This window comes from Erythrolamprus reginae, chromosome 1, assembly GCF_031021105.1.
Source record: "Erythrolamprus reginae isolate rEryReg1 chromosome 1, rEryReg1.hap1, whole genome shotgun sequence".
Taxonomy (NCBI): domain Eukaryota; kingdom Metazoa; phylum Chordata; class Lepidosauria; order Squamata; family Dipsadidae; genus Erythrolamprus; species Erythrolamprus reginae.
In genome coordinates, this window is record NC_091950.1 from 74,461,486 (window position 1) to 74,487,331 (window position 25,846).

At 40.4% G+C, this 25,846-nt stretch overlaps 1 protein-coding gene across 4 annotated transcripts in view; it reads left to right on the forward strand.

Annotated features, from left to right (window-relative positions):
* Window positions 1–25,846, forward strand: part of HEATR5A (HEAT repeat containing 5A) — a 96,044-nt gene that overhangs the window by 37,370 nt on the left and 32,828 nt on the right. For all 4 annotated transcript variants that reach the window (XM_070755888.1, XM_070755879.1, XM_070755907.1 and 1 more), the window contains exons 18-24: window positions 590–780; window positions 1,816–1,975; window positions 2,885–3,074; window positions 4,635–4,804; window positions 16,228–16,366; window positions 19,890–20,069; window positions 21,463–21,702. In XM_070755888.1, coding sequence (XP_070611989.1) covers window positions 590–780; window positions 1,816–1,975; window positions 2,885–3,074; window positions 4,635–4,804; window positions 16,228–16,366; window positions 19,890–20,069; window positions 21,463–21,702 — 1,270 coding nt within the window. The remainder of the gene's footprint in view (window positions 1–589; window positions 781–1,815; window positions 1,976–2,884; window positions 3,075–4,634; window positions 4,805–16,227; window positions 16,367–19,889; window positions 20,070–21,462; window positions 21,703–25,846) is intronic.

Sequence of the window (25,846 nt, forward strand, 5' to 3'; positions counted from 1 at the left end):
GATATCACTTTGTTCTGTGCTTTGAAAACCTAAAGAAGGCAACATTAATGTATCTATATACATTTTAGATTGAGAACATAATTTGGCATCTAGAATCAACATAATTTGGCAGCTAGAATCAGGGGGAAATTATAAACCTGCCTATAAATTTATCTTCCCAAAGATAACTGAAGAATGAATTTTCCTTTAACCTTAAAATATTTGTGCACCTATTTTTAATTATTAGGGATCTGATTTAGTATAGAGCAGAACAATAATAAGTAGAGTTTATATTATCCCTCTAGAGTTCTCTAGAAAACAGTAGTAGTTTTAGGTGTTCTTTTAAAAATCTTCCCCAGACAGTTTTTACTTTGAATCTATTATGTAACTTATACTGACTTCTTAAAAGGTTATTATGGCTTTTTGTAATGCTTATGCTTTTAAACTTTATGTTGTGAGCTGCTCTAAGAAGATTTGTTCTTGGGCAGGATACACATATAACAAGTATATTGATTTTCCTTTCTTTTCCTATTTACATGTCTGTTGAAAGAAGGAAAATATTTACTGCTCAGCAATGGGGTGTTATTTATAAACTCTTCTTTATATCTAGCACTTGGCTAGCCATAAGGGAAATTTAGGTTATGAAGAAATCCAAAGCTGCACCTTGAACTTGATCCTAAGTGCCTTGGAAAGTAGCAGTCCACTTCTAAGATGTTCTGCTGCTGAAGCCCTAGCCAGACTCGCACAGGTGGTAGCTGATAATACCTTCACTGCTGGATTGGCACAAATTAGCTTCGACAAGTAAGCTATTTCTGATAATATGGTATTGTTGCATTGTTTCAAAAATAGGCATATATTTACTCCCTTGCATGCCTGCTATGAAGTTGACCAGATTTCAATTCCGAACACATTTTTTTAATCTATAAAATGGAAAGTACAGTATTTAAGAGTAGAGGCACAGAAGCAAACACCTTGGCCACTTTGAGATGTGTAGATTTCAGCTCCCAGAATTCCCCAGCCAGCACTATTTTTTCACATACTTTGTTCTATCCTGTTGCTTTCCTCTTCTATTCCTCTATTGTGTGGTCGGGCGGTAGGAAAAGTAAGTAGGATGCTTGGCTAGAGGTATAACAAGCAGGAAGAGGGAGATTGTGATCCCCTTATATAGAGCGCTGGTTAGACCACATTTGGAGTACTGTGTTGAGTTCTGGAGACCTCACCTACAAAAAGATATTGACAAAATTGAACGGGTCCAAAGACGGGCTACAAGAATGGTGGAAAGTCTTAAGCATAAAACGTATCAGGAAAGACTTAATGAGCTCAATCTGTATAGTCTGGAGGACAGAAGGAAAAGGGGGGGACATGATCGAAACATTTAAATATGTTAAAGGGTTAAATAAGGTTCAGGAGGGAAGTGTTTTTAATAGGAAAGTGAACACAAGAACAAGGGGACACAATCTGAAGTTAGTTGGGGGAATGATCAAAGGCAACATGAGAAAATATTATTTTACTGAAAGAGTAGTAGATCCTTGGAACAAACTTCCAGCAGACATGGTTGGTAAATCCACAGTAACTGAATTTAAACATGCCTGGGATAAACATATATCCATTGTAAGATAAAATACAGGAAATAGTATAAGGGCAGACTAGATGGGCCATGAGGTCTTTTTCTGCTGTCAGTCTTCTATGTTTCTATGTTTCTAAGGATTCTCTGTCAGCTGAGAATCAGTGCTTCTCTTCTTCATTAGCACTTACACCAAACGTCTATAGATGTCAATTTAGTAAATATAAAGTTCTTCAGAGTTTTATTTTAATCAATTTCCTTACAATTCTTAGACTAAAATCTGCAAGAGATGTGATATCAAGAACAGGACATTCTTTGGCTCTGGGCTCTCTTTATAAGTACATGGGAGGCATCAGCTCCATTCATCATCTTACTGCATGTGTTGGAATACTTTCCACTTTATCTCAGGATAACACTTCACCTGAAGTACAGGTATGTATTACAGATGATGACGGTAATGAGGATGATAAATGTCAAAGCGAAAAGAAACCTTACATACATACATACATATACACAACATTCACACACACAAGCTCCATTAATTTCCTGTTCTATGGAATAAAAATTAACTGAATTTAAACATGCCTGGGATAAACATATATCCATCCTAAGATAAAATACAGGAAATAGTATAAGGGCAGACTAGATGAACCATGAGGTCTTTTTCTGCTATCAATCTTCTATGTTTCTATGTTTCTATTTATGTTGTCTTATTAAGCATGCATTGCAAAATATTATTTGGACTTTTCACATATTTTTGTTGTTTTGGTATTTATTGGTGACATAAAATCTAATCATGAGTGATAGTAGAATTGATAGCAGAAAGATTAATCATGAGTGATAATTAATCAACTGGTGAACTACCCTGCCTTGTTTTTCCTTCTTCTTAGTCACCTCTTCCGCAACAGGGAGAGAAGAAATACTACATGTACTAGAAACTTGAAACTTAGATAATTAAAAATTAAACTAATTCCATTAGTTTATAGCGATACAATTGCTACCGTGACAGACATATCCATTCTCTTGTCTCCCACATCTATACTGCTGCCAACTTAAGCAACGTAGACACTGAAGGAAGATGATATATGCAGAACTGAGCCCCCAAATGATTGGACAACCATGGTCTAGATTGCTTTATTCTGTATCTGTATTTTACATGTCATATTGTACTGTGTTGTTGGCATAGTATTCCTCACCCTTTCATTTAAATGCTTTTATTTTGCACATAACTTTGGTTTTTATCATACTTAGCAAATTATTTCATATTTGTTTTCATGCCCATTACCCATGTATTGTGTCTGTGCCTATGTGTGACACTACTACATTTTTGGTATTTTACAGACGTGGGCACTGCATTCTCTGTCACTGATCATTGATTCTGCTGGTCCTTTATATCATGTGCATGTGGAACCTACCCTCTCTCTTGTTCTTATGTTGTTGTTGACTGTGCCTCCTGCTTATACTGAAGTCCATCAAAGCCTTGGTCGCTGTTTAAATGCACTTATAGCCACTTTGGGTCCTGAGTTGCAAGGTATGCATACATTTAGGAACCAAGATAATAATCATTGAGTTAATTAGCTACCAAAATAAAGATGGAAAACCTTGAGAAAAGCTGTAGAGTGTTTGTATTTTTACAAAGTCAGGCACAATCTTATTTGTCTTCCACTTGAGTTGTGATTTAGATACACTTTTCTCTGAGATCTTCAAATAAAGAAATGCTATTTCCCCCCTCCTCATAGAGAAATTTCTAGTAGCCAATACTTATTGACAAATTATTATAGTTATAAGAGTGAAGAATAAAAATAATATTTCTCAGATTAGACAGAAAAGGACTCTGATCTAATTGTCCTTGTGTTCAAAGCGAAGGTATATTCTGAGCATGCATACATGCAAACATATACTATACATAAAGACTAGGTTACTAGATTATTTTGTGTAATTATAACTAAGTTGTCTACAAGAAACACTAGAGTTGCCTCACTGCTCATAAAATATTTTTTTTATATGTGGAGTTCTTGTTGTTCTCTGAGCTTGGTTGTTTGCCTGAAGACATTCATTATCCATCTAGGTAACATCATCAGCTTTAGTCAATGGGGTGTTTACTCCTTGTTTGAATACAATAGCTTTTGACCAGCTATGTTGGTGACAGTATGGGTTTTCTCATTGGTAGTTCCTTGATTAGGATACTGTTCCTTTGCCTGATGTTAACTCCTGCTTATCAGGGTGTTGAATACTTGAGAGCATGTGTTCTGGTCTTTTTGTTTCTTTCTTAGCTTTTTTATTGTCTCTTTTGAGTGCTGTGTAAATGTGGTGTATGTGCCTAATGATGGGTGATTTGTCTGGGCGCCAGGTTTCCAGGAATTCCCTAGCATTTTGGACCTAGAATGCTCTGTTTCCCAATTGAAACTATGATTCATTCTGCCAATGTGCTGTGGAATTAAGGAGTTATTATCACATGTTTTGACTGCTAATTGATAATCATGAATGTGATCTTGTTTATTTAAGAGCTATTCAGTAGCACTGATGATGTTACCTAGTTGGGTAATGAAATGTCTGCAAGCAAACAGCCAAGTTCAGGGAGCACTAGGGAGCCCACAGTTCAATCCTTAACTACACATATTCTCTCTTTTGATATCCTTCTATATAATAGAGGTGCTGTGGAAATAAATGGGGGAAAGTTGGGGGAAAGATCAAAAGCAACATGAGAAAATATTATTTTACTGAAAGAGTAGTAGATCCTTGGAACAAACTTCCAGCAGACGTGGTAGATAAATCCACAGTAACTGAATTTAAACATGCCTGGGATAAACATATATCCATCCTAAGATAAAATACAGAAAGTAGTATAAGGGCAGACTAGATGGACCATGAGGTCTTTTTCTGCCGTCAGACTTCTATGTTTCTATGTTTCTATGTTTCTAATGTATATTTTTAAGTAAAGCATGACCTAAGTTGATTTTAAAAACAAATGTTAATAAATTGAGCAACGTGCTTATTGTAGTTTGGTTATTTGTTTTGAAATGCTATTTGACTAATAGTGAAAGTCATAAAAAGAGCAACATATTTTCCCCCTTATTTGCCTTATGTGTAGGCAGCGGTGCTGCAGTCTCTGCCTTAAGGGCATCCTGTCTCCTTGGCTGTGCGGTGATGCAGGATAATCCTGACTGCCTCGTCCAGGCTCAAGCTATCTCTTGCCTTCAGCAGCTTCACATGTTTGCTCCTCATCATGTAAACCTGTCTAGTTTGGTCAAGTGCCTTTGTGTAAGTATATAATTGCACAACTTTACAACTATGTAGTTATATAGGTATGTTGCAAATCATTTTTCAGGGATATTTGCAACTTTAGAATCAGAATGTTCGAATTATGTTTCAAAGAAAAGCAACTTGTGTACCAAAATCAGCAGGATATTTTGAAATAATACAATCCATTGCTTTCCCAAATGTGAATATAAACTTTGTATTAGCCAACGCTTTTGATTGATTTTAGCACAATATCACAAAATGACCCTCTACTTTACAGATGTCTATAGGGTGGTGTGTGTGTGCATATAAAACATATATGAGTCTTGTTTTCTATTTTAATAAACTAAATTAGTTCAGTGCATTGGAAGGTAGAGGGAGCCTGAAAAGTATTTTGAGAGAGAAGGAATATAATTGTATTCCTTATGATATTCCATATGAAAATGACTATCTCCTGTTTACCTAAGGACAAGGGTAGACTTATAATAGGTCAGCTAGTTGGTAGCAATAGGTAAAAAGAAGGAAGAAAATGCACCAAGCAAAATTATTATTCTCTGCTTGTTAAAAAGCTGGAAGCTAGTTACTTGACTGATCTGCTAACTGACTAGGAACTTTTAGATTCTATGTTGTTTCCATCTCTCTCTTTCACTCTCTCTCTCTCTCATATACAGACACATAAACATACTGCACACATACACAAACATAATCACAATCATACATAAGTGCAGTGGGAAGAAGTGAAAGACACTTTTCAGGGCTTTATTACAAGCTCTTTTAAGCAGTTTCTCTCCACTAAGCAGTTTTTTAATTTTCACATTATTATTATTATTATTATTATTATTATTATTATTATTATTATTATTTATTAGATTTGTATGCCACCCCTCTCCGTAGACTTGGGGCAGCTTACAACAGTGATAAAAACAATACATGCCTCTTAAAGTTGGTGGAATGATTTTTTTTTCAGTTCCTCTTCTTAAATTAATTTACCAATTGGGGAAGGTCATTTTGTATCGGTCTCAAAGATCAAGAATTCTATCCTTTTCTCTGAAGTTCAGATATCTTTAAGAAAATATATTTGGAATATTTTTATGTTTTAATTTATTATTTATTTTTTTCTATCCTGCCCGCATTATTTTTTAGAAATAATTCCAGGAGGTGAACATATCCAGCACATTTCCTCCTTCTGTTTTCTCCATAACCCTCGTTTGGCTGAAAGATAGTGACTGGCGCAGAGTCACCCAGCTGGCCTTCATGGCTAAGGCAAGGCTTGAAGTCTCTTGCCTGATGCCTTTAACCATTAGACCAAACCAGCTTAATAGCTGTTACATTCAGACTTCTGATTATGACAAAAATTAATTCCATGAAGTTGACTAATTATAATCCAGCAAATTCATACAATAGCCTCCCTGTGAAGTTTTGGGGGAAGATGGCAGCAGTTAGGTATGGTGAAATATGAATTATGAACAGATTTAAGTCTGGGAGGTAAACATTTACTCGCTCATTTCTTTAAAAGAGTGTTTTAATATCTGGCATACATTTCTTTTTTTGTATAAAAATCTGACCTGTATGGATAGCAGAAGGAAAATGTTATCAAGTGTTGATCTATCTGTATAATCCTATCAGGGAATAGGAGTGGATGATTTTCAAAGAGATTTGAAAATAATGCAGGCAGCCCTTGACTTACGTTCACATTTGAGACCAAAAATTGAAATTTTCTGTGAGTAAAGCAGTTTTGCCCTCTTTTATGATCTTTCTTCAACGGTTGTTACATGAATCACTGCAGTTAGTAATTGCAGTTACTAACACAATTGTTAAGTGAATCTGGTTTTCCCATTGACTTTGGTTGTCAAAAGGTTGCAAAAAGGGATCACATTACCCGAAGAAATTGCAACTTTGAGTCATTTGCCAAGTGTATGAATTTTGACCATGTGACTATGGGATGCTGCAAGAGTTGTGTGAAAAATGCTCATAAATCACATTTTTCATTGCTGTTGTAACTTTGAAAGGTCACTAAATGAATGATCGTAAGTCGAGGACTACCTGTATTGCCTATGCTAGCATGGAGGCCAATAGTGAATACTTTTGCCATCTATGCCATTTAAAATATTGATATTCTGAAATTCGTGCTTCGTGAGCTATAACTAATTCTGAAGTTAAATAATATTAAAGAGAAAAAAAATTCTATTTGTGATTTTAAAATAAGCCTTTGGAAAGGTAATCATCATACTTTTCTACTAAATGTCATGATGATGAAGCTATTTAGCTCTGGTTTTGATTATGAAAAGATATAACAGTCAATATTAAATATTTTTGAATGTATTATCCAACATTACAGATATAAATTACAGTATATTATTTCCACCTGGCTCTAAATCTGCCACTGCTACTGTGAAATTGGCCCTTCTGAGACCAATGAATTTTCATCATAGGGTGATTAAATAAAAATTATATATAGTTAGTTTCCAGTATGGCTTCAAATTAGTACTTAATATTTGGCTTTGAACAACTATTATAATAGCATTCTTAATTTTAAATAAAATATTAAATAATAAAGCAATAAAAAGCAAATATTTTATTACTGCATTATTGTAATAAAGTGATGCAGTAAATTTATTTTGTATTGTTGAAGTAAGGATCACTGGATTTTAATATCTAGCTTTTATCATGACTGGATTATCATTTGTTTTTGTGCAGGAGATCTTGTTGGAAAATTCTGTGTTGGTAGGTCTTTGTGCATTGCTAACACATCAGCAATTTTCAGTCTTTGTTGCATATTTTTTAATTTCTTCCTTTATTTCTATAGTTAACCATTAATGAAAAATAAAATATTTTAGCATGTTGGGTGATGTGTTGTTTGAGCTGAACTAAATTCTCTCTTAACATCTTTTTACTGTAACTGGCATTCAAACTTTGTGTGTAATTTATTTTTCCCTTATTTTAACATAGCATATTAAGTGCAAAAGGAGTATGTTTCAATTGTCTCTGTGTATAATTTGTCTGTATTGCTTGCTTTTTCTGTGTTTTTTTTTCCTTTTTAAAATATGAAGAATGAAATAAATTGGAAATGTGCATTTTGCATTGTCTTGCAGTTGAGCTTTATTTGTTCTGGCTTTTTCATGTAAAAGCAGAAGAATCTTTTTTAAATGCATGCCTAAATCTCAACACAGTGAAACATCAGCTTGAATATATGTATAAAATATGTATCTGTGTGTTTAAATTGTTAATGTTGAGTTTATCAATATAGTTCAGTTTTTTAGAAATGTGAAAACATATTTTTTGTACCTATCAACTTCTTTATATTAGAGTTCATGTAACAGAATATGGAAAATTAAATAACAATTAATTTGTTTATCAAATTGTGATTTCCCCGTACCTCCTCTTAGGGCCTGCTCTTAATTTCTTTTGCCTCTCTTTCACGCTAATGATTTTTCAATAACCAACACTGGTTATTGCCTATTGTCCAACCTTTGCATGAGGTCTTAAAGTTATTCACTTTTGACTATTGAACATCAAAAAGACAACTAATAGCAATAGTACCCTATTCATTAATTGTTTCCTCTATTATCATTCTCAGCACCTAGATTCAATCATGAAAAGTGGTCATTTAATATTGTTTAGATTTTTTTACCTATAAACGCTTTAATCATTTTAATCATTATCTAGAACTGAACTTTTATAGCAATTAAAGAAAATTGAGCTACTTGCCTAATCTGTTATCATACTGAACTTTGTGGGTTCAGTACGAAACTTAAAATGTTACTGTGCTCCTCAACAAATAATGCTATAATTTATCCTTTTTGTGGCTATTCAAATAATGTGACTTAATCAACTGAAAAATAGTCCAAGCACCTATTTGAAAACTTTGGTCGATAAGCCACTCCCATCCAGTCACATGGCCACCCCCTGGTCACAAGATTGTCAAGCCACTCCCATCTGGTCACATGGCCAGCAAGCCACTCCTACCCGGTCACATGAACATCAAGCCACACCCACACAAGAAGCCATGTCCATAATGAGGTAGTAAAAGATTTTGCAGCCCTTCATTGGTAAGCCATTTTGAGCATTTTGCATTCAAGTGATATATAAATGCTATTGAAAAAAATAAAATAAGAATAGCATTAGCACATTTAAATTAATTAAATAAAATAATTCATTTTGATAAATTATTTGATAAATTAATAAATGTTGAAAATAATATTAACACAGCAACATTAGGCAACCTATTCTAAAAGCAGTGTTTTTGTTGTACAGTAGAACCCCGACTTACGAGACTAATTGGTTCCGGAAGGAGGCTCGTAAGTCGGAACGCTCGTATGACGAAACATTGTTTCCCATAGGAAACAATGTAAAGTCAATTAATCCGTGCAACAACAAAAAAAATCGCTGCCGCCGAACGCGGAAGTTAGCGTTCAGAGACAGCTGCGAAGCAGCGCGCGTGTTTTAAAATGTGGCAGCCGGCCTGGGGGGCTCGGGGGGAAGCCCCCGAGCCCCCCAGGCCGGCTGCAACCTTTTAAAACACCCGCGCCGCTTCGCAGCTGTCTGCTGAATCCGGAACGCTAACTTCCACGTTCGGATTCAGCAGACAGCTGCGAAGCGGCGCGCGTGTTTTAAAAGGTTGCAGCCGGCCTGGGGGGCTTGGGGGGAAGCCCCCGAGCCCCCCAGGCCGGCTGTGACGTTTTAAAACACGCGCGCTGCTTCACAGCTCTCTGCTGAATCCGGAACGCGGAAGTTAGCGTTCCGGATTCAGCAGAGAGCTGCGAAGCGGCGCGCGTGTTTTAAAAGGTTGCAGCCAGCCTGGGGGGCTCGGGGGCTTCCCCCCGAGCCCCCCAGGCCGGCTGCCACGTTTTAAAACACGCACGCTGCTTCGCAGCTGTCTGCTGAATCCGAACGCGGAAGTTAGCGTTCCGGATTCAGCAGAGAGCTGCGAAGCGGCGCGCGTGTTTTAAAAGGTTGCAGCCGGCCTGGGGGGCTTGCCAGCACCCCCCCGATCCCCCCAGGCCGGCTGCAACCTTTTAAAACATGCGGGATACGAGCGCCAAGGAGCTGTCTCCTGAAGCCGAAAGCGGAAGTTAGTGTTCGGCTTCAGGAGACAGCTCCTTGGCGCTCGTATCCCGAATGTGAGCTTGGGAGGCGAACAAAAATGTCGCTCCCCTCCCAGCTCTTATCTCGAGTAGCTCGTAAGTAGAGCTGCTCGTATGTCGAGGTTCCACTGTACTGCGATGTATTTTGATAAATACTACAGTACAGTATATCCTTTGTTAGGGGTTTTTTTTTCCTTTTTGACACCAATTATAAATGTAATTTTCATGAACTGCCTGTTAAAGTAAAACTTGTTTAACAAGGGTGTCTATTAAGTTTTAACATTCATTAACTCAAAGGTTTACCATATGAGGGCAAAATACACACACATACATGAAAAAACTTCAATTAATGTTACTTATTTAAGCATTCAGTAGTACATGAAAAAGCCAAATACTTACCATATTTTTTGGAGTATAAGATGCACCGGAGTATAAGATGCACCTTAGTTTTTTGGGAGGAAAATAGGGAAAAGAATCTGCTTACCAGATATTTATCTGGCTAGCATCCTTAGTCTGGTCAGTTTCAGCACATTATTTTATCCCAAGGTTAGGGCTTTAAAAAAACCTTATTTGGAGAGAATAACAAAGAAAGAGCTTGCAAACCAGTAAGAGCTGGTAACATTATTAGTACCTGGTTAGGGCTGGAAAGAAACTTACTTTACATTACTTTACATTACTTACTTAGAGTAATGAAAAAAACCCTGCAAAGACTTAGAGCTTGGAAAACATTCTTCAAAGACAGTAACAATGAAAGAATCTGCAAGATAAGAGCTGGGAAGATCGTTGGCACCTAGTTAGAGCTGGGGGGAAAAGCTTCAAAAAAAACCTGCATTCAGAGTATAAGACGCACCTGAATTATCAGCCTCTTTCAAGGAGGAAAAAGGTGTGTCTTATACTCTGAAAAAATTTGGTAGCTTTATTTTCAGCACATGAGAAATGTATAGCGTTTATTGGAAAAAAGGAACCTTTCATTTTTAACTTATTCTTAGAGGCATGTTGCATGTTGCTTCTCTGTGATTATCTGCTAATGAGCGTGTAAATTGGGGTAATGAGATGGAACTAAAAGTTCAGAGGAGGAATCAGTAAAAGGTAGCAACAAAACAAGCCCTAAAAACCAATACAGTAAACTGGTTTAATGGTTCCGTCTCCCCAGCTACAAAACTCTTCCTTTTTGCCAGCCATAGCTTTTGCTGCTATCTTGCTGTTTATCGTAATTTAGATTCTATAATTGCTTTCAGTCACTCCTGACCACTGCAAGACATCATTCTCTGCTGCTTGCTTTTCATTAGTTTTTTTGTATTTGGTAATCACTAATTTCAGATTTAGTGTCTTCAGTTCTGCGTCCATATAACTAAAGCAGGTATTTTTCCCAACTGTTTGCAAATGTAATGTTGACTTTTTTTTTCTAAGCTGTAGTTGAAAGTTGATGACTTTCAATATTAGTTTTTAATATTTGGGTTGAGTATGTAGCATTCATGTGTCTTTATCACTTTCATGTTCTAACATCACCTTTTCCAAAAAATCTCTTCCTATTCATTACTCTGCAATGATTAATGTATTTGAGAGCAAAAATATGCAATTCCCCCCCCCAACCATTATGCATATGTTTAATGCATAAGTAGGAACGTTATCAAGAGTGAGGAGAATCTTCATGCTTTCAGTGACTTTCAATATCTCATTTTAATATCTTTGAATTAAGAGCCAGTGTTGGGAAATGGTGACATAATTATGGCTTTTTAAATTTATGTTAAATTGCCAGATGCCCAACATCTTGCAACACTCTTGGCCACACAGATGGTAGTGGTAAATTCACCCCATCTTTTATACATATACAGATAGTCCTCAATTACAGCCATTTAATACCTGTTCAAAGTTTCAACAGCACTGAAAAAAATGTTTTTCACACTTAACAACCACTGCAGCATTGGCCATGTGATAAAAATTCAAACACTTGGCAACTGGTTCATAGTTTTGACAACTTCAGTGTCTTGCGATCACCTTTTGCAATCTTCTGACAAGCAAAATCAATGGGGAAGCCAGATTCACTTAACCGTGTTACTAACATAACAATTGCTGTGATTCGCTTAACAACTGTGGCAAGACAGGTCATCAAATGGAGCATAACTCACTTAACAAGTGTCCCAGAAATGTTGGGCTCAATTGTGCTCATAAGCCAAGGAGTACTGTATAAGCAGATGCCCCAAGCAGACAGCATCTGAAAGAACTGCAGAAGAGAACCAGAAGAATTCTAGAACTGGAATCTACAAAAGCCATCTTGGTTATTAATTCTGTAGTGATATTGTCAAGCTCAGGTTGCTCCTTAAATACCAGCAGTCTCAAGTCTTTTCAGCAGTGGTTCTCAACTTGTGGGTCATGACCCCTTTGGGGTCAAACAACCTTTTCACAGGGGTCACCTAAAATCATTGGAAAACACATATTTCCGATGATCTTAGGAACTGAAATACCACTCCTCTATCCGTCTCCAGGCAGGTCCACCCACATGCTTTCTCCAGCACGGGATGGCCTTCCCTTCCTTTTCCAAGACAACATGACAACATTTCCTGAACAGCGGTTTGTCTAATCAACTCTTTTCTGCCAGAAGCCCACACTATACAGTAAAGTTTTGGAAAGATTTAATGTAGTATTAGATTTAAAATCCCACCTGCCTTCAGCCATAGATGGATGGGGGAAAGCCGCTTTACTTCAATACTATTATCTAGACCACCAGCAAGTAAATTTCTGGATCTTTTTATTGGCTGAGTTTACATGGAGTAATTCAGTTAAGACCTGAAGTCAGCTGTTGCCATTTCAGCCTGTTTGTAGCTATTTGTACCTATTAAAAATTACTTCTCAACACAAGGCTTTGCTTGCATGTTCTTAGTAAACTTTAAGCTGATCAACTCTGTAAGGATCAACTACATTATGCTAACGCCTCTTACAAGTGTCTGTCTTCTGAAACTCACATCTGGTTTTCATCCAGTTTTCTTCTTGGTACATAATAATGATCTAAGACTGACTGTTGTGGTTTCTTCTCAGTCAATTCTGTGGACTTTCTGCCCTAGTTTCTGGGCACAATTAAACTCTTTTTCAGAATCCCCTACGTCTACCCCATCCCGTCTTGTATCTTCGGTGCTTTTGTCTTGTATTTTGGATTCTCAGCATAGGAGGGATAGCCTGAAATCTTCTGCTTCATTATAAGATCCATCCAAACATGTCACACTCTTTGAAGGCATAAAATTTCATTTCATTTCATTTGACTTCTATGCCACCCAATCCTGAAGGATTATATCTCTTCCAACTATCCCATTGATAATGTCTTCATACATCCAAGTTGCCACCTTTCCAGCAGTTTTCAGGAGAAAAGACTTTTTTTTAGGAGAGAGGAGGAGACAATTGTGTCATTTATAAGAGAAACAAAAGATTCCCAAGGATGAGAAAAAATGTTCCGGAATGGGAAGGTTCCTGATTTAATTTTTAAAAAAAACCATAGAAATGCCCTACTTTATGATCTTCTTTGTCAAAAGGAGGTTGGTGAGTGGAAGAAGTGCTTGAAAGCAAGTTTTCTTGTCAGCTCAAGAAATGGAAAGAAAGGGCAGAATACTTTCTTGTTCTCTTCTGACAAGGAGAGATTTGGAGAGGGAGTATGATACAATAGAGGGGGAGATGTTGTAAGTTGTGATACTGATGAGGCGGGAACAAGTGGATCCCAAGGTAGAAAGACCCATTAGACCCATAAACTCTATATCACCTACCTCCCACTGTGTAAGGGCTAAAACGAATAAGGTAGAGCCTATGATGCTAAGTCCATAAAGTCCAATGCTTGGAGTTTAAAATCTAGAATAGAGATATTGGTATTGTTTCTGGCAATGGAGTTAATAGTGTGATAAATTTCCATTTGCTGGAAAAGAATCCATTGCTCCAGGTGAGGTTATTACCATGCACTCAAAAGCCCGATTGGACTTATTATCAGGGGATTTCTTATTTTGGGGGGGAAACAAGTTACCGTACTTTTAAGTTACTTCCTTAAGACATTGTGCTTCTATGCATTGAAGATTGTAGGATACAGGTGGCATTCCACTTAGAACTGCAATTGAGCCCCAAATTTTCATTGCTAAGCAAGGCACTTGTCAAATGAGTTCTGCCCCATTTTACAACCTTTTTTGGTCACAATTGTTAAAGCACTGCAGTTGTTCAGTGAATCATGTAGTTGTTAAACAAATCTGGCTTTCCTCATTGATTATGGTTGTCCTGGGGTCATTTGTACAAATGTGCCAAAGACAGCACAACAAATAACACATGGCAATAAATACGTGCCAGTTGCCATAAATGCTTGAATTTTGATCACATGACCATGGAAATGCTATAACAGTCATAAGTGTGAAAAATGGTATAAGTTATTTTTCTCAGTGACATTGTAACAGGAGGGCAAATTCACACTTAAATGAATGATTGTAAGTCGAGAACCAGAGAACCACCTAGAGCAGAGGTCCCCAACCTTTTTTGCACCAGGGACCGGCATTAAGCTAGACCAGTTTTCCATGGCCCGGTGGGGGGGGGGGGCGCTTTGGTCATATGGGGGTGGGGTTCATTTCCTCTTTCTCTCATTCCCTCTTTCTATCCTTTCTATCTCTCACTCTTTCCTTCTCTCCCTCCCTTTCTCTCTCTTTCCTTTCTCTCATTCCCTCTTTCTATCCTTTCTATCTCTCACTCTTTCCTTCTCTCCCTCCCTTTCTCTCTCTTTCCTTTCTCTCATTCCCTCTTTCTATCCTTTCTATCTCTCACTCTTTCCTTCTCTCTCTCCCTTTCTCTCTCTTTCCTTTCTCTCATTCCCTCTTTCTATCCTTTCTATCTCTCACTCTTTCCTTCTCTCCCTCCCTTTCTCTCTCTTTCCTTTCTCTCATTCCCTCTTTCTATCCTTTCTATCTCTCACTCTTTCCTTCTCTCCCTCCCTTTCTCTCTCTTTCCTTTCTCTCATTCCCTCTTTCTATCCTTTCTATCTCTCACTCTTTCCTTCTCTCTCTCCCTTTCTCTCTCTTTCCTTTCTCTCATTCCCTCTTTCTATCCTTTCTATCTCTCACTCTTTCCTTCTCTCTCTCCCTTTCTCTCTTTCCTTTCTCTCATTCCCTCTTTCTATCCTTTCTATCTCTCACTCTTTCCTTCTCTCCCTCCCTTTCTCTCTTTCCTTTCTCTCATTCCCTCTTTCTATCCTTTCTATCTCTCACTCTTTCCTTCTCTCTCTCCCTTTCTCTCTCTTTCCTTTCTCTCATTCCCTCTTACTCTCTATCCTTTCTATCTCTCACTCCTTTCTCTCCCTCCCTTTCTCTCTCTTTCCTTTCTCTCATTCACTCTTTGTCTCCTGGGGCTGCCTGCGCCTGCCCTGCACCCCCCACCGCGGAGGGAAAGCATTTGGTATCGGCACCGCCAACCCCCCCTCCACGAGCAGCAAAAGCCTAAGCGGCGGGGTGCGCCCTTTGCATTTCGGCATTGGCGCTCTCCCCTCCACGAGCAGCAAAAGCCTCAGCGATGGAGCAGAAAGGCAAACGACGCGATCAGTCGCTGAGGCTTTTGCTGCTCCTGGAGGAGAGAGCGCCAATGCCGAAATGCAAAGGGCGCACCCCACCGCTTAGGCTTTTGCTGCTCCTGGAGGGGGGGAGGATTTAATCCTCCCCGCCCCCCCGGCAGCCAAACCTCGCTGAGGCTTTGGAATTCGGGCGATCCGACGGAGTTCCCGCTCCCACCAACGCTCTGCAGCCGCGCCAGAGCCACCGCCACGAGAAAGCTTTCCAAGACCCATCAACGTCCCGCTGGAAGCTGCCCTCCCGCCAGCCGCGCCGCCCCGGAGCCCCGAAGGCTCGCAGCAGAGGGAGGCAAAGCGGCGCGCGGCAGCCACAACAAGCCCGCACTTGTTGCGCGATGGGAGCGCGAGGACGACCGCAGGCGCGACCCGGGCAGCCTTTCGACCGACTCGCTTTCGCCGCGCCCGGATAGCGGCGGCGTCTCCTGGGGCTGCCTGCGCCTGCCCTGCACCCCCCACCGCGGAGGGAAAGCATTGCCGAAATGCACCCCGCCGCTTAGGCTTTTGCTGCTCCTGGAGGGGGGGAGGATTTAATCCTCCCCGCCCCCCCGGCAGCCAAAGCTAGCTGTCAGCGGCGCCGCGGACCGGCTGAAAAACCCCAGCGGCCCGGTCCCGGTCCGCGGACCGGCGGTTGGGGACCTCTGACCTAGAGCAGGGAATCTTCTGTCAAGTCTAATCAAAAGTCAATTAAGAGTTAGAAATCCGAAGAGTTAGTTGAGTGTGCCTCTGAATGCCAATAATAAGGATACCATCTGGTTTATTTGTTTCTTGTGTATACTTTTCAGGTGAATCTCTCTAGTTCGTATCTATTATTGAGACGTGCAGTTCTAGCTTGTTTGCATCAGCTTGTGCAGAGAGAGGCAGTTGAAGTATCTGAACATGCAGTGGCCCTCGCTAAAGATGGTAGAGAAGACTTTACTCCAGGTAATATTGAGCTCTTTATCTTAAGGATACATTTTGTTTCTCCCGATAGGCCATTGCAGTACTATATTTGTATTCATCACTTTATATACTGAGTGTTCTGTCTGGGTGCCCCCAGACTTCAGCACCAACTGGAAAAAACAGCCAGACACGCTGGTAGAAACAAAAGCACTTTATAATTTGAAAATAAACACAGAGGAAAACCTGTTCTTCCCCACAGGCAGGCTATGAGCCTTCACAGCAGACCTCTTGCTGGCACACCCACCTTTTCCCCTCAAGGTTTCAGTATTCAAAGTCACAAGCCAGAATTCCAAGACGCCAAAGATCACAGCCAGGTCTCACGACTCCCAAAGATAATTCTCCACAAACCAGGAAGGGTGGTCTGCCTTTTTAGCCTTTACGGAGAGCACCACACCCAAACCCAGCTGTTGCCCATTCAGTGCTTGAAGTACCTGGCTAATTGTCCCCTTCGTTGGGTTGCCCTTCTCTGCCGGAAATCTATTATTCCTTGTGCCTGGTCATCTAAAGAATCCAGGCTGCTTGCTGGGGAGAGCTCCCCCTCGGGCTGAGATTCCTCCTCCTCGTCTCCCTCCTGTTCCTCATCCTCCCCCCCCTGAGCAGAGAGCCGGCAGAGGGTCAGCCGTTCCCTGTTCCTCATCCTCCCCCTCTGAGCAGAGAGCCGGCAGAGGGTCAGCCGTTCCTTGAGGGGCCTCAGATGGAATCACAACACTGAGGAACACTGTAGACCTGCTCTAAGCAAACAGCCTATAGCAGTGTTTCTTAATCTCAGCAGCTTTAGGTTATACGAAATTCATGCTGGCTGGGCAATTCTTGGAATTTAAGTCCACATATTTTAAAGTTGCTGAAGTTGAAAAACACTGACATATAGAATGGAATGCTTGGATGTCCAAGCGCCGCCTCTATGTTGGTTGAGGCAGGCAGGATTCCCTTGGGTACCATTTGTTGGGAGTCAAGGGAAAGGGAGGGTTTGCCTTCTCTTTCTTCTCAAGATCCCCATGTACAATTGGTGGACCACTATGTGACACGGAATGTTGGACTCAATGGGCTTTGGCCCAATTCAACTTGGCTCTTCTTATTTTATTTATTTTTATTTCTTTATTCAATTTTTATGCTGTCCTTCTCCTTAGACTCAGGGCGGCTTACAACATGTTAGCAATAGCACTTTTTAACAGAGCCAGCATATTGCCCCCACAATCCAGGTCCTCATTTTACCCACCTCGGAAGGATGGAAGGCTGAATCAAACTTGAGCCAGTGATGAGATTTGAACTGCTGACCTACAGATCTACAGTCAGCTTCAGTGGCCTGCAGTACAGCACTCTACCTGCTGCGCCACCCCTGCTCATGAAATGTTCTTACGGAATCCATTTGTCACATCAACTAAATCCACTTGGCAATAATCTTTCTTATTTTTCTTCCCATTTCCATCTTTCACTTTTCTACCAGGTTTTCCTTGGAAAATCACTCAACCGCTAGAATAAGTTTTGCAGGCTTTTGAGGTCTAGCAAAAAAAAGAAAGAAAAAGAAGAATTGTCTGTTCCACTGATAGAAAAGGTTTTACCAATAGAGGAGAATATGGGGTTTTACCCATCATATAACAAACCTTTAGAAATGGGTGATATAATTTCTGCCCAGCATTAGAAATCCTCTATTAATATAAAACAATTATATTCTGACTTACTCATTTTTCCTTAAACCCTAGTTCCATCATAAATAGTATTGGTATTCTGGGACATCTTTCTTATTTACTAGTTTGAAATATGTGGGCTATGTTATATATGAGGAAGTCAAACCTTTAATTTTTATCTATATATATTTTTTTAAATCAGAAATTTGTAAATTTGCCCATTTAAATTATGGTGTAAAAATGCATAATTTGTGTTTGACTGGAATCTTTTGGTCTGCATGCTTTCTTACACAGTATTGACTGATTATGTGATATCATCAATTACAACTTTAAGCAGCCATATAGATAGACCTCCTCACTGATAATCTGTCTCCAGTCTGGCCCTTTAGATTTTCTAAAAGTGCACCCATCACCACTGTAATCAAGTCCACCAGCCCTTGCTGATGGTCATCCTTTTCTCCTTCAGCCCAGTATGATGAACCTTTCAAGGGACCTGTGTCTTCACAATAGATAACCATTTGTCTGAAGTGGTGTAGGGTATCCTGCCTAAGCAAAGGGTTGTACTAGAAGTCCTCCAAGGTCTCTTCCAACTCTGTTATTCTATTTTATTATATTCTATTTGTTCAAAATATGATAATTTGAGTTTGGTTATCTGCAAAGTGTGCTTGTATGAGTATGTGCAGGAGATATGTGAGTAAAGAGAATGAATATTTAAAATAATGTAAGAGTAATTTCCATATTATATCATCAAACAAAGGAATGACTGGCAAGAATATACTATATTTCTCACTTCAAGTTGCAACCTGGTCTGAAACTCTCGTGATTTGTTAAAGCAGCAACTTTATCCATGACTAAATTTCTGCTACATAATAAATCAAAATAGTGGAGTAGCTATAGGAATGGAGAGTCACTGGAAATAAACCACAGAATAACAAGGATTTATGCAACAGTGTTTTATTTGGAATATGTCAGCAGTATTAGTTCTGATTTGTGTCCTGATGTTTGGGTAAAGAGATCAGCATAATCCTATGATTATTTTTCTGAATATGTGCTTTATGTCTGTTGTGATTATCTTTGTATAGATCTCATCTAGATGCTGAAAGAAAGATAATGTTTAGAGCTGGCATTAATCAAGAAAACACTAACAAATAGCCACATACATTTTTAAAATATGTCAATTTAAGATTGTGTAGTATTTCTAAACATAGCTGAGCTTTTTGATGGTACAAAGCCACATTTTTAAAGGAGTTGTTTTAACAGTATTAGGGAAAATTGGAGTAATATATTAGCCATGTAAGTAGATACAGTTCTGCAGTTCTTGAGCTGCTTTTTCCAACTGGACTTTCTGGGGGTGGGTGGGTTCCTTTGAAAGGAATGTTTCTTCAGTTTATCCCAAAGGTGCTTTTTCAAGAGGCAACTGGACTTTATTTGTTTTTCTTTGAAAACATTTCACTTCTCTTCCAAGAAGCTTCTTGATGAGAAACGAAACGTCTTCAAAGAAAAAGCCAGAAAGTCCAGTTGTCTCTTGAAAAGCACCTTTGGGACAACCATGACCTGGATGACTGAAAATCTATGTAGATTTTCTTCAGTTTAAAACTGAAGAATCTTCTTAGATGAGAAAGAAAATGTTTGAAAGGGCGGGGTGAGGACAACGACAAGAAAGCCTTTTGAAAAAAGCACCTTTGGGACAACCCTAACTTACAATAGATGACTGATGACCTCTATATACATTCAAGACAGGAGATGTCTTCTAAAACAGTATCAAAATTATTTCATTTCAGTATGTCATTTTGAAAGCTTTTAGTTGCAATAATTATTTGATTTGAATTGAAATGAAATGTGCTGACCATGTTCAATTTTTTTAAATCTAAACAATGCAGGTGTCAATATAGGTGAAATAGGCCTTGAAGGAGCTTTGCTGAGCTTGTTGGACAAAGAATTGGACCCAAAACTGTGCCAAGATATCAGAGAAACCTTGACCCATATGCTTATATCAATGGCTGTTGGAAAACTCTCTTTTTGGCTGAAACTCTGCAAAGATGTTCTGGCTGCTTCTGCTGGTATGCTAATACCTTCTACCTACATAGGCATCATCAGGGAAGAGAATAATGCAACCATAGAAACATAAGAGTTAGCAGAGATCTCAGGAGTCAACTATTCCACTATCCTCCTTGGTGGAGGTCTTCAAACATCTCTCACCTTATTTTGGATGTAATAAACAATATGATTCATAAAGTCAACTAATGTGGAGGATTGTGGAAAGGAAGAAAGAAGCCCTCAATTTTTGGCCATTAAACACTTGAAATAATGTCTGCTTTTTGCAACCTGTATAGATGCCAAGATCATTATCAGCACCTCCTCCCACCTCTTTACATGTTCCTGGTCTTATCCTGAAGACAGTGGAGTGGTTCTTTTTGGTATTGGTATCCAAATATTGTTGATTTTTTAAAATCTTAAGGTTCCTAGTACTTTTTAGCATCAGAAGAAACAGTTACATTGCAGGGAAGTAAAGCAACTTAAATATCTTTTACTTTTCCATTCATTTCCATTTCCATTTCCTGCTTTCTTCCACATCTGGTTAATTATTCACCCTGACTTCATGGTTATATTATTATTATTATTATTATTATTATTATTATTATTATTATTTATTTATTTATTAGATTTGTATGCCACCCCTCTCTGCAGACTCGGGGCGGCTCACAGCAATGACAAAAACAATATACAGTAACAAATCTAATATTAAAGTTTAAAATAACAATTTTACATTAAAAAGCCTAAAAACCCCAGTATATAAAAAAGCATACACACAAACATATCATACATATAGCTACATAGGCAAAGGGGGGGGGGGTATGTCTCAGTTCCACCATGCCTGACGGTGGGTTTTAAGAAGTTTACGAAAGGCAAGGAGGGTGGGGGCAGTCCTGATCCCTGGGGGGAGCTGGTTCCAGAGAGTTGGGGCCGCCACAGAGAAGGCTCTTCCCCTGGGTCCCGCCAGACAACATTGTTTAGTCGACGGGACCCGGAGAAGACCAACTCTGTGGGACCTAACCAGCCGCTGGGATTCGTGCGGCAGAAGGTGGTCTCGCAGATATCCTGGTCCAGTGCCATGAAGGGCTTTATAGGTCATAACCAACACTTTGAATTGTGACCGGAAACTGATCGGCAACCAATGCAGACTGCGGAGTGTTGGAGTAACATGGGCATACCTAGGGAAGCCCATGATTGCTCTCGCAGCTGCATTCTGCACGATCTGAAGTTTCCGAACACTCTTCAAAGGTAGCCCCATGTAGAGAGCATTACAGTAGTCGAACCTCGAGGTGATGAGGCCATGAGTGACTGTGAGCAGTGATTCCCGGTCCAAATATATACTTCATTGTCACCTTGCTATTTTAACCATGTTAGCAAGCTCCGTAAACAGTTTGCTTTCCACTTTGTGTCTTAATGCAGATTTTACAATTGTTGCTTCAGTGGATACAAGCCAAGAAGAAGAGGGCACTCAAGTAGACGATGAATTGGCATTAACTTTGGCAAAGCAGGATAAATCACACCCATTCCCACATCCCCGATGGTCTACTAGAGTTTTTGCTGCAGAATGTGTTTGTAAAATTATCACCCAGTGTGAGAATGCAGGCAGTGCTCATTTTGACATAGCTCTAGCACAGGAAATGAAACAAAGGGACTCAAGAGGTATGTGCTGATGTTGACTTAAATATCAATGGGAAAATGTCATGGAATTCCAAACACAGATAAATTTAATTTTGATGAATAACCACTTTCATTATAATTTTTATCACAATTGACAAGAAGTCTGTATGCTTTTAGACATAAATTACTATTATTTGGTTCAGTGAAACAATTCTGATAAATGTTAACTGTTGCACTACTTCTAAAGACAAAGGATGGACTGCCCACTTATATTACTAAAGGTTATAATCTTTACATTTCATTGACACACAGCGTTTATTATTTGTACGTGTCTGTATCTTTGAATATCCACAGTATGACAGCTCTAAGCATGAGAAAAATGTGAACCATTTTCCACAGAATTTTATTCTAGGGAAAGAATAAACTATTCATTTATACTACGCTGGACGTAATTTTAACATACAAGTCACAGATGTGTATTCTCTACACAAACATTTGACAATCTACAGTTGTAGTTTTAGATTTACTGGCACAGCCAATTCTAACTTTCAGTATAGATGGGTAAGAAAATACCTTACATTGCTGACAAGCCTTTTATACCAATATATAACTATATGTACTTTCAGAAAATACAAAAATGGAAAGTCATCCAATAGTGTGGTGCTTTCTAAATGCTACAATTCAAAACATACCATTATTAGGATTGCTAGTCCCTGATCTTCCCATTTAAATATTATCAATTTCCTTTTAGTTTCTAAATATGATTCTATCTATTTTTATCATGTCTCCCCTTTCCCCACTATACCCTGAGATTAAAAATTCCAGACTTTTCTTCTAGGGAATCTGATTAAGAGTCCTAATTATTTTTGTTGGCCTGTTTTTTAATCCCCCCACCCCAGCTCCTCTTCTGTTATCAGAACAATGTGTAGTATACCAAGGAGAATCGCATTATACATTTCTGTTGGTGTTATTATATCATATGTTGCATTTTGATTTCCTTTGAAAATGATTCAAAGCATGTCTCTTCTAGCCTGACCAACGCTGCTTCTTCCTGCATTGACCATTGAATTATGTCTTCAAAATCCCTTTTTAATTCAGATCCCATTAATATGTAAAGTTTGAATTTTTATGTCAATGTGCATTACCATACCTATATTTACAGGAATTGCATATACAATGGTACCTCATCGTACGAACGCCTCTTCTAACGAACTTTTCAAGATACAAACCCGGTGTTTAAGATTTTTTTGCCTCTTCTTCCGAACTATTTTCACCTTAGGAACCCAAGCAGCTGCTGCTGGGATGAAGGGGTTTCTTTTTCCCCCCTTTTTTGAAGAAAGAAAAGGGAGGGGCAGCTTGGAGGAGTAAAGATTTTGCATGCTTGCAAAGGCACTGAAACAGTGTCTTTTTAAGAAAGAAAAGGGAGGGGCAGCTTGGAGGAGTAAAGATTTTGCATGCTTGCAAAGGCACCTGTCTTTTATTTATTTTATTTATTTATTACTTAGATTTGTATGCCGCCCCTCTCCGAAGACTCGGGGCGTCTCACAACATGTAAAAACAAATCATAAGCAATCAGACAAATTTAAAATATTTAAATATTTAAAAAAACCCATATGCTAACAGTCACACACACAGACATACCATGCATAAATTAAACGTGCCCAGGGGGAGATGTTTCAGTTCCCCCATGCCTGACGGCAAAGGTGGGTTTTAAGGAGTTTACGGAAGGCAGGAAGAGTAGGGGCAGTTCTAATCTCTGGGGGGAGTTGGTTCCAGAGGGCCGGGGCCACCACAGAGAAGGCTCTTCCCCTGGGGCCCGCCAACCGACATTGTTTAGTTGACAGGACCCGGAGAAGGCCCACTCTGTGGGACCTAATCGGTCGCTGGGATTCGTGCGGCAGGAGGCGGTCTCGGAGATATTCTGGTCCGATGCCATGAAGGGCTTTAAAGGTCATAACCAACACTTTGAATTGTGACCGGAAATTGATCGGCAACCAATGCAGACTGCGGAGTGATGGTGAAACATGGGCATACCTAGGTAGGCCCATGACTGCTCTCGCAGCTGCATTTTGCACGATCTGAAGTTTCCGAACACTTTTCAAAGGTAGCCCCATGTAGAGAGCATTACAGTAGTCGAACCTCGAGGTGATGAGGGCATGAGTGACTGTGAGCAATGAGTCCCGGTCCAGATAGGGCCGCAACTGGTGCACCAGGCGAACCTGGGCAAACGCCCCCCTCGCCACAGCTGAAAGATGTTGTTCTAATGTGAGCTGTGGATCGAGGAGGACGCCCAAGTTGCGGACCCTCTCTGAGGGGGTCAATAATTCCCCCCCCAGGGTGATGGACGGACAGATGGGATTGTCCTTGGGAGGCAGAACCCACAGCCACTCCGTCTTATCCGGGTTGAGCTTGAGTCTGTTGACACCCATCCAGGCCCCAACTCCAGGCACCGGCACATCACTTCCACCGCTTCGTTGACTGGGCATGGGGTGGAGATGTAAAGCTGGGTATCATCCGCATATTGATGATACCTCACCCCATGTCCTTGGATGATCTCGCCCAGCGGTTTCATGTAGATGTTGAATAGCAGGGGGGAGAGGACCGACCCCTGAGGCACCCCACAAGGGAGGAACCTAGGAGTCGACCTCTGGCCCCCCACTAACACCGACTGCGACCGGCCAGAGAGGTAGGAGGAGAACCACTGAAGGACAGTGCCTCCCACTCCCAGCCCCTCCAGCCGGTGCAGAAGGATACCATGGTCGATGGTATCGAAAGCCGCTGAGAGGTCAAGGAGCACCAGGACAGAGGATAAACCCCTGTCCCGGGCCCGCCAGAGATCATCCATCAACGCGACCAAAGCGGTTTCCGTGCTGTAACCGGCCCTGAAACCCGACTGCTGGGGACCTAGATAATCGGCTTCTTCCAAGGACCGCTGGAGCTGGAGTGCCACCACCTTCTCGACAACCTTCCCCATAAAGGGAAGGTTGGAGACTGGACGATAGTTGTTAAGTACGGCTGGGTCCAGGGAGGGCTTCTTGAGGAGGGGGCGCACAAGCGCTTCTTTATAGAGTGATGGAAAAACTCCCCTCCCCAAGGAAGCGTTGGTAATCTCCTGGGCCCAGCTCCGTGTCACCTCCCTGCTGGCCGAAACCAACCAGGAGGGACACGGATCCAGTAAACAGGTGGCGGAACTCACAGCTCCGATGGCCTTGTCCACTTCATCAGGTGTCACCAGATCAAACTCTTCCCAGACAGGTGGACAAGTACGTGCCCCAGTCACCTCGACTGACTCGTTGTCAGTCGACTCTGTTTTACAATTGGAGTCGAGGTCGGCTCGGATCCGAGCGACTTTATCAGCGAAAAACGTGTTAAAGTCCTCGGCACTACTCTGTAAGGGCTCCCCAACTCCCCCCTGATTAAGAAGGGAGCGGGTCACCCTAAACAGAGCGGCCGGGCGGGATTCCGCTGATGCAATCAAGGCGGCATGGTACGCGCATCTTGCCGCCTTGAGCGCCACTTTGTAAGTCTTAATAAAAGCTCTTACAAGTGTTCGGTCGGATTCAGACCTACTCTTCCTCCATCGCTTCTCTAGACGTCTCTTCTGGCGTTTCAACTCCCGGAGCTCCTCGTTGAACCATGGAGCTCTACGGGGTCTATCACCTCGGAGAGGTCGCAAAGGCGCAATCCGGTCAAGAGCCTCCGCTGCGGCCTTGTTCCAGGCTTCCGCAAGAGACTCTGCCGAACTGTGGACAAGTGCCTCTGGTATAACCGCAAGCGCCGTCTGAAAGCCCTCAGGGTCCATCAGGCGTCTGGGGCGGAACATCTTAATTGGTTCCGCCTCCCTGCGGGGAAGGATTGGAGCCTTTTGAAGAAAGAAAAGGGAGGGGCGCCCCCCTTGCCTTTCTTCCTTCCCACTCACCCTTTAGCCTAGCCTTGCTTCTTCCACCCGCCCCCTTTAGCTGCTCCTCCCTGCCCTCTGTTCGCCTCCCTTCTAAAGTTTGGGATTTTCCTGAAGGATTTACACACATTATTTGCTTTTACATTGATTCCTATGGGAAACATTGTTTCATCTTACTAACTTTTCACCTTACGAACCTCCTCCTGGAACCAATTAAGTTCGTATGATGAGGTACCACTGTACTTTTTTGAAGAAAATTCACCCAGTTATATAGGCATATTTTATAAG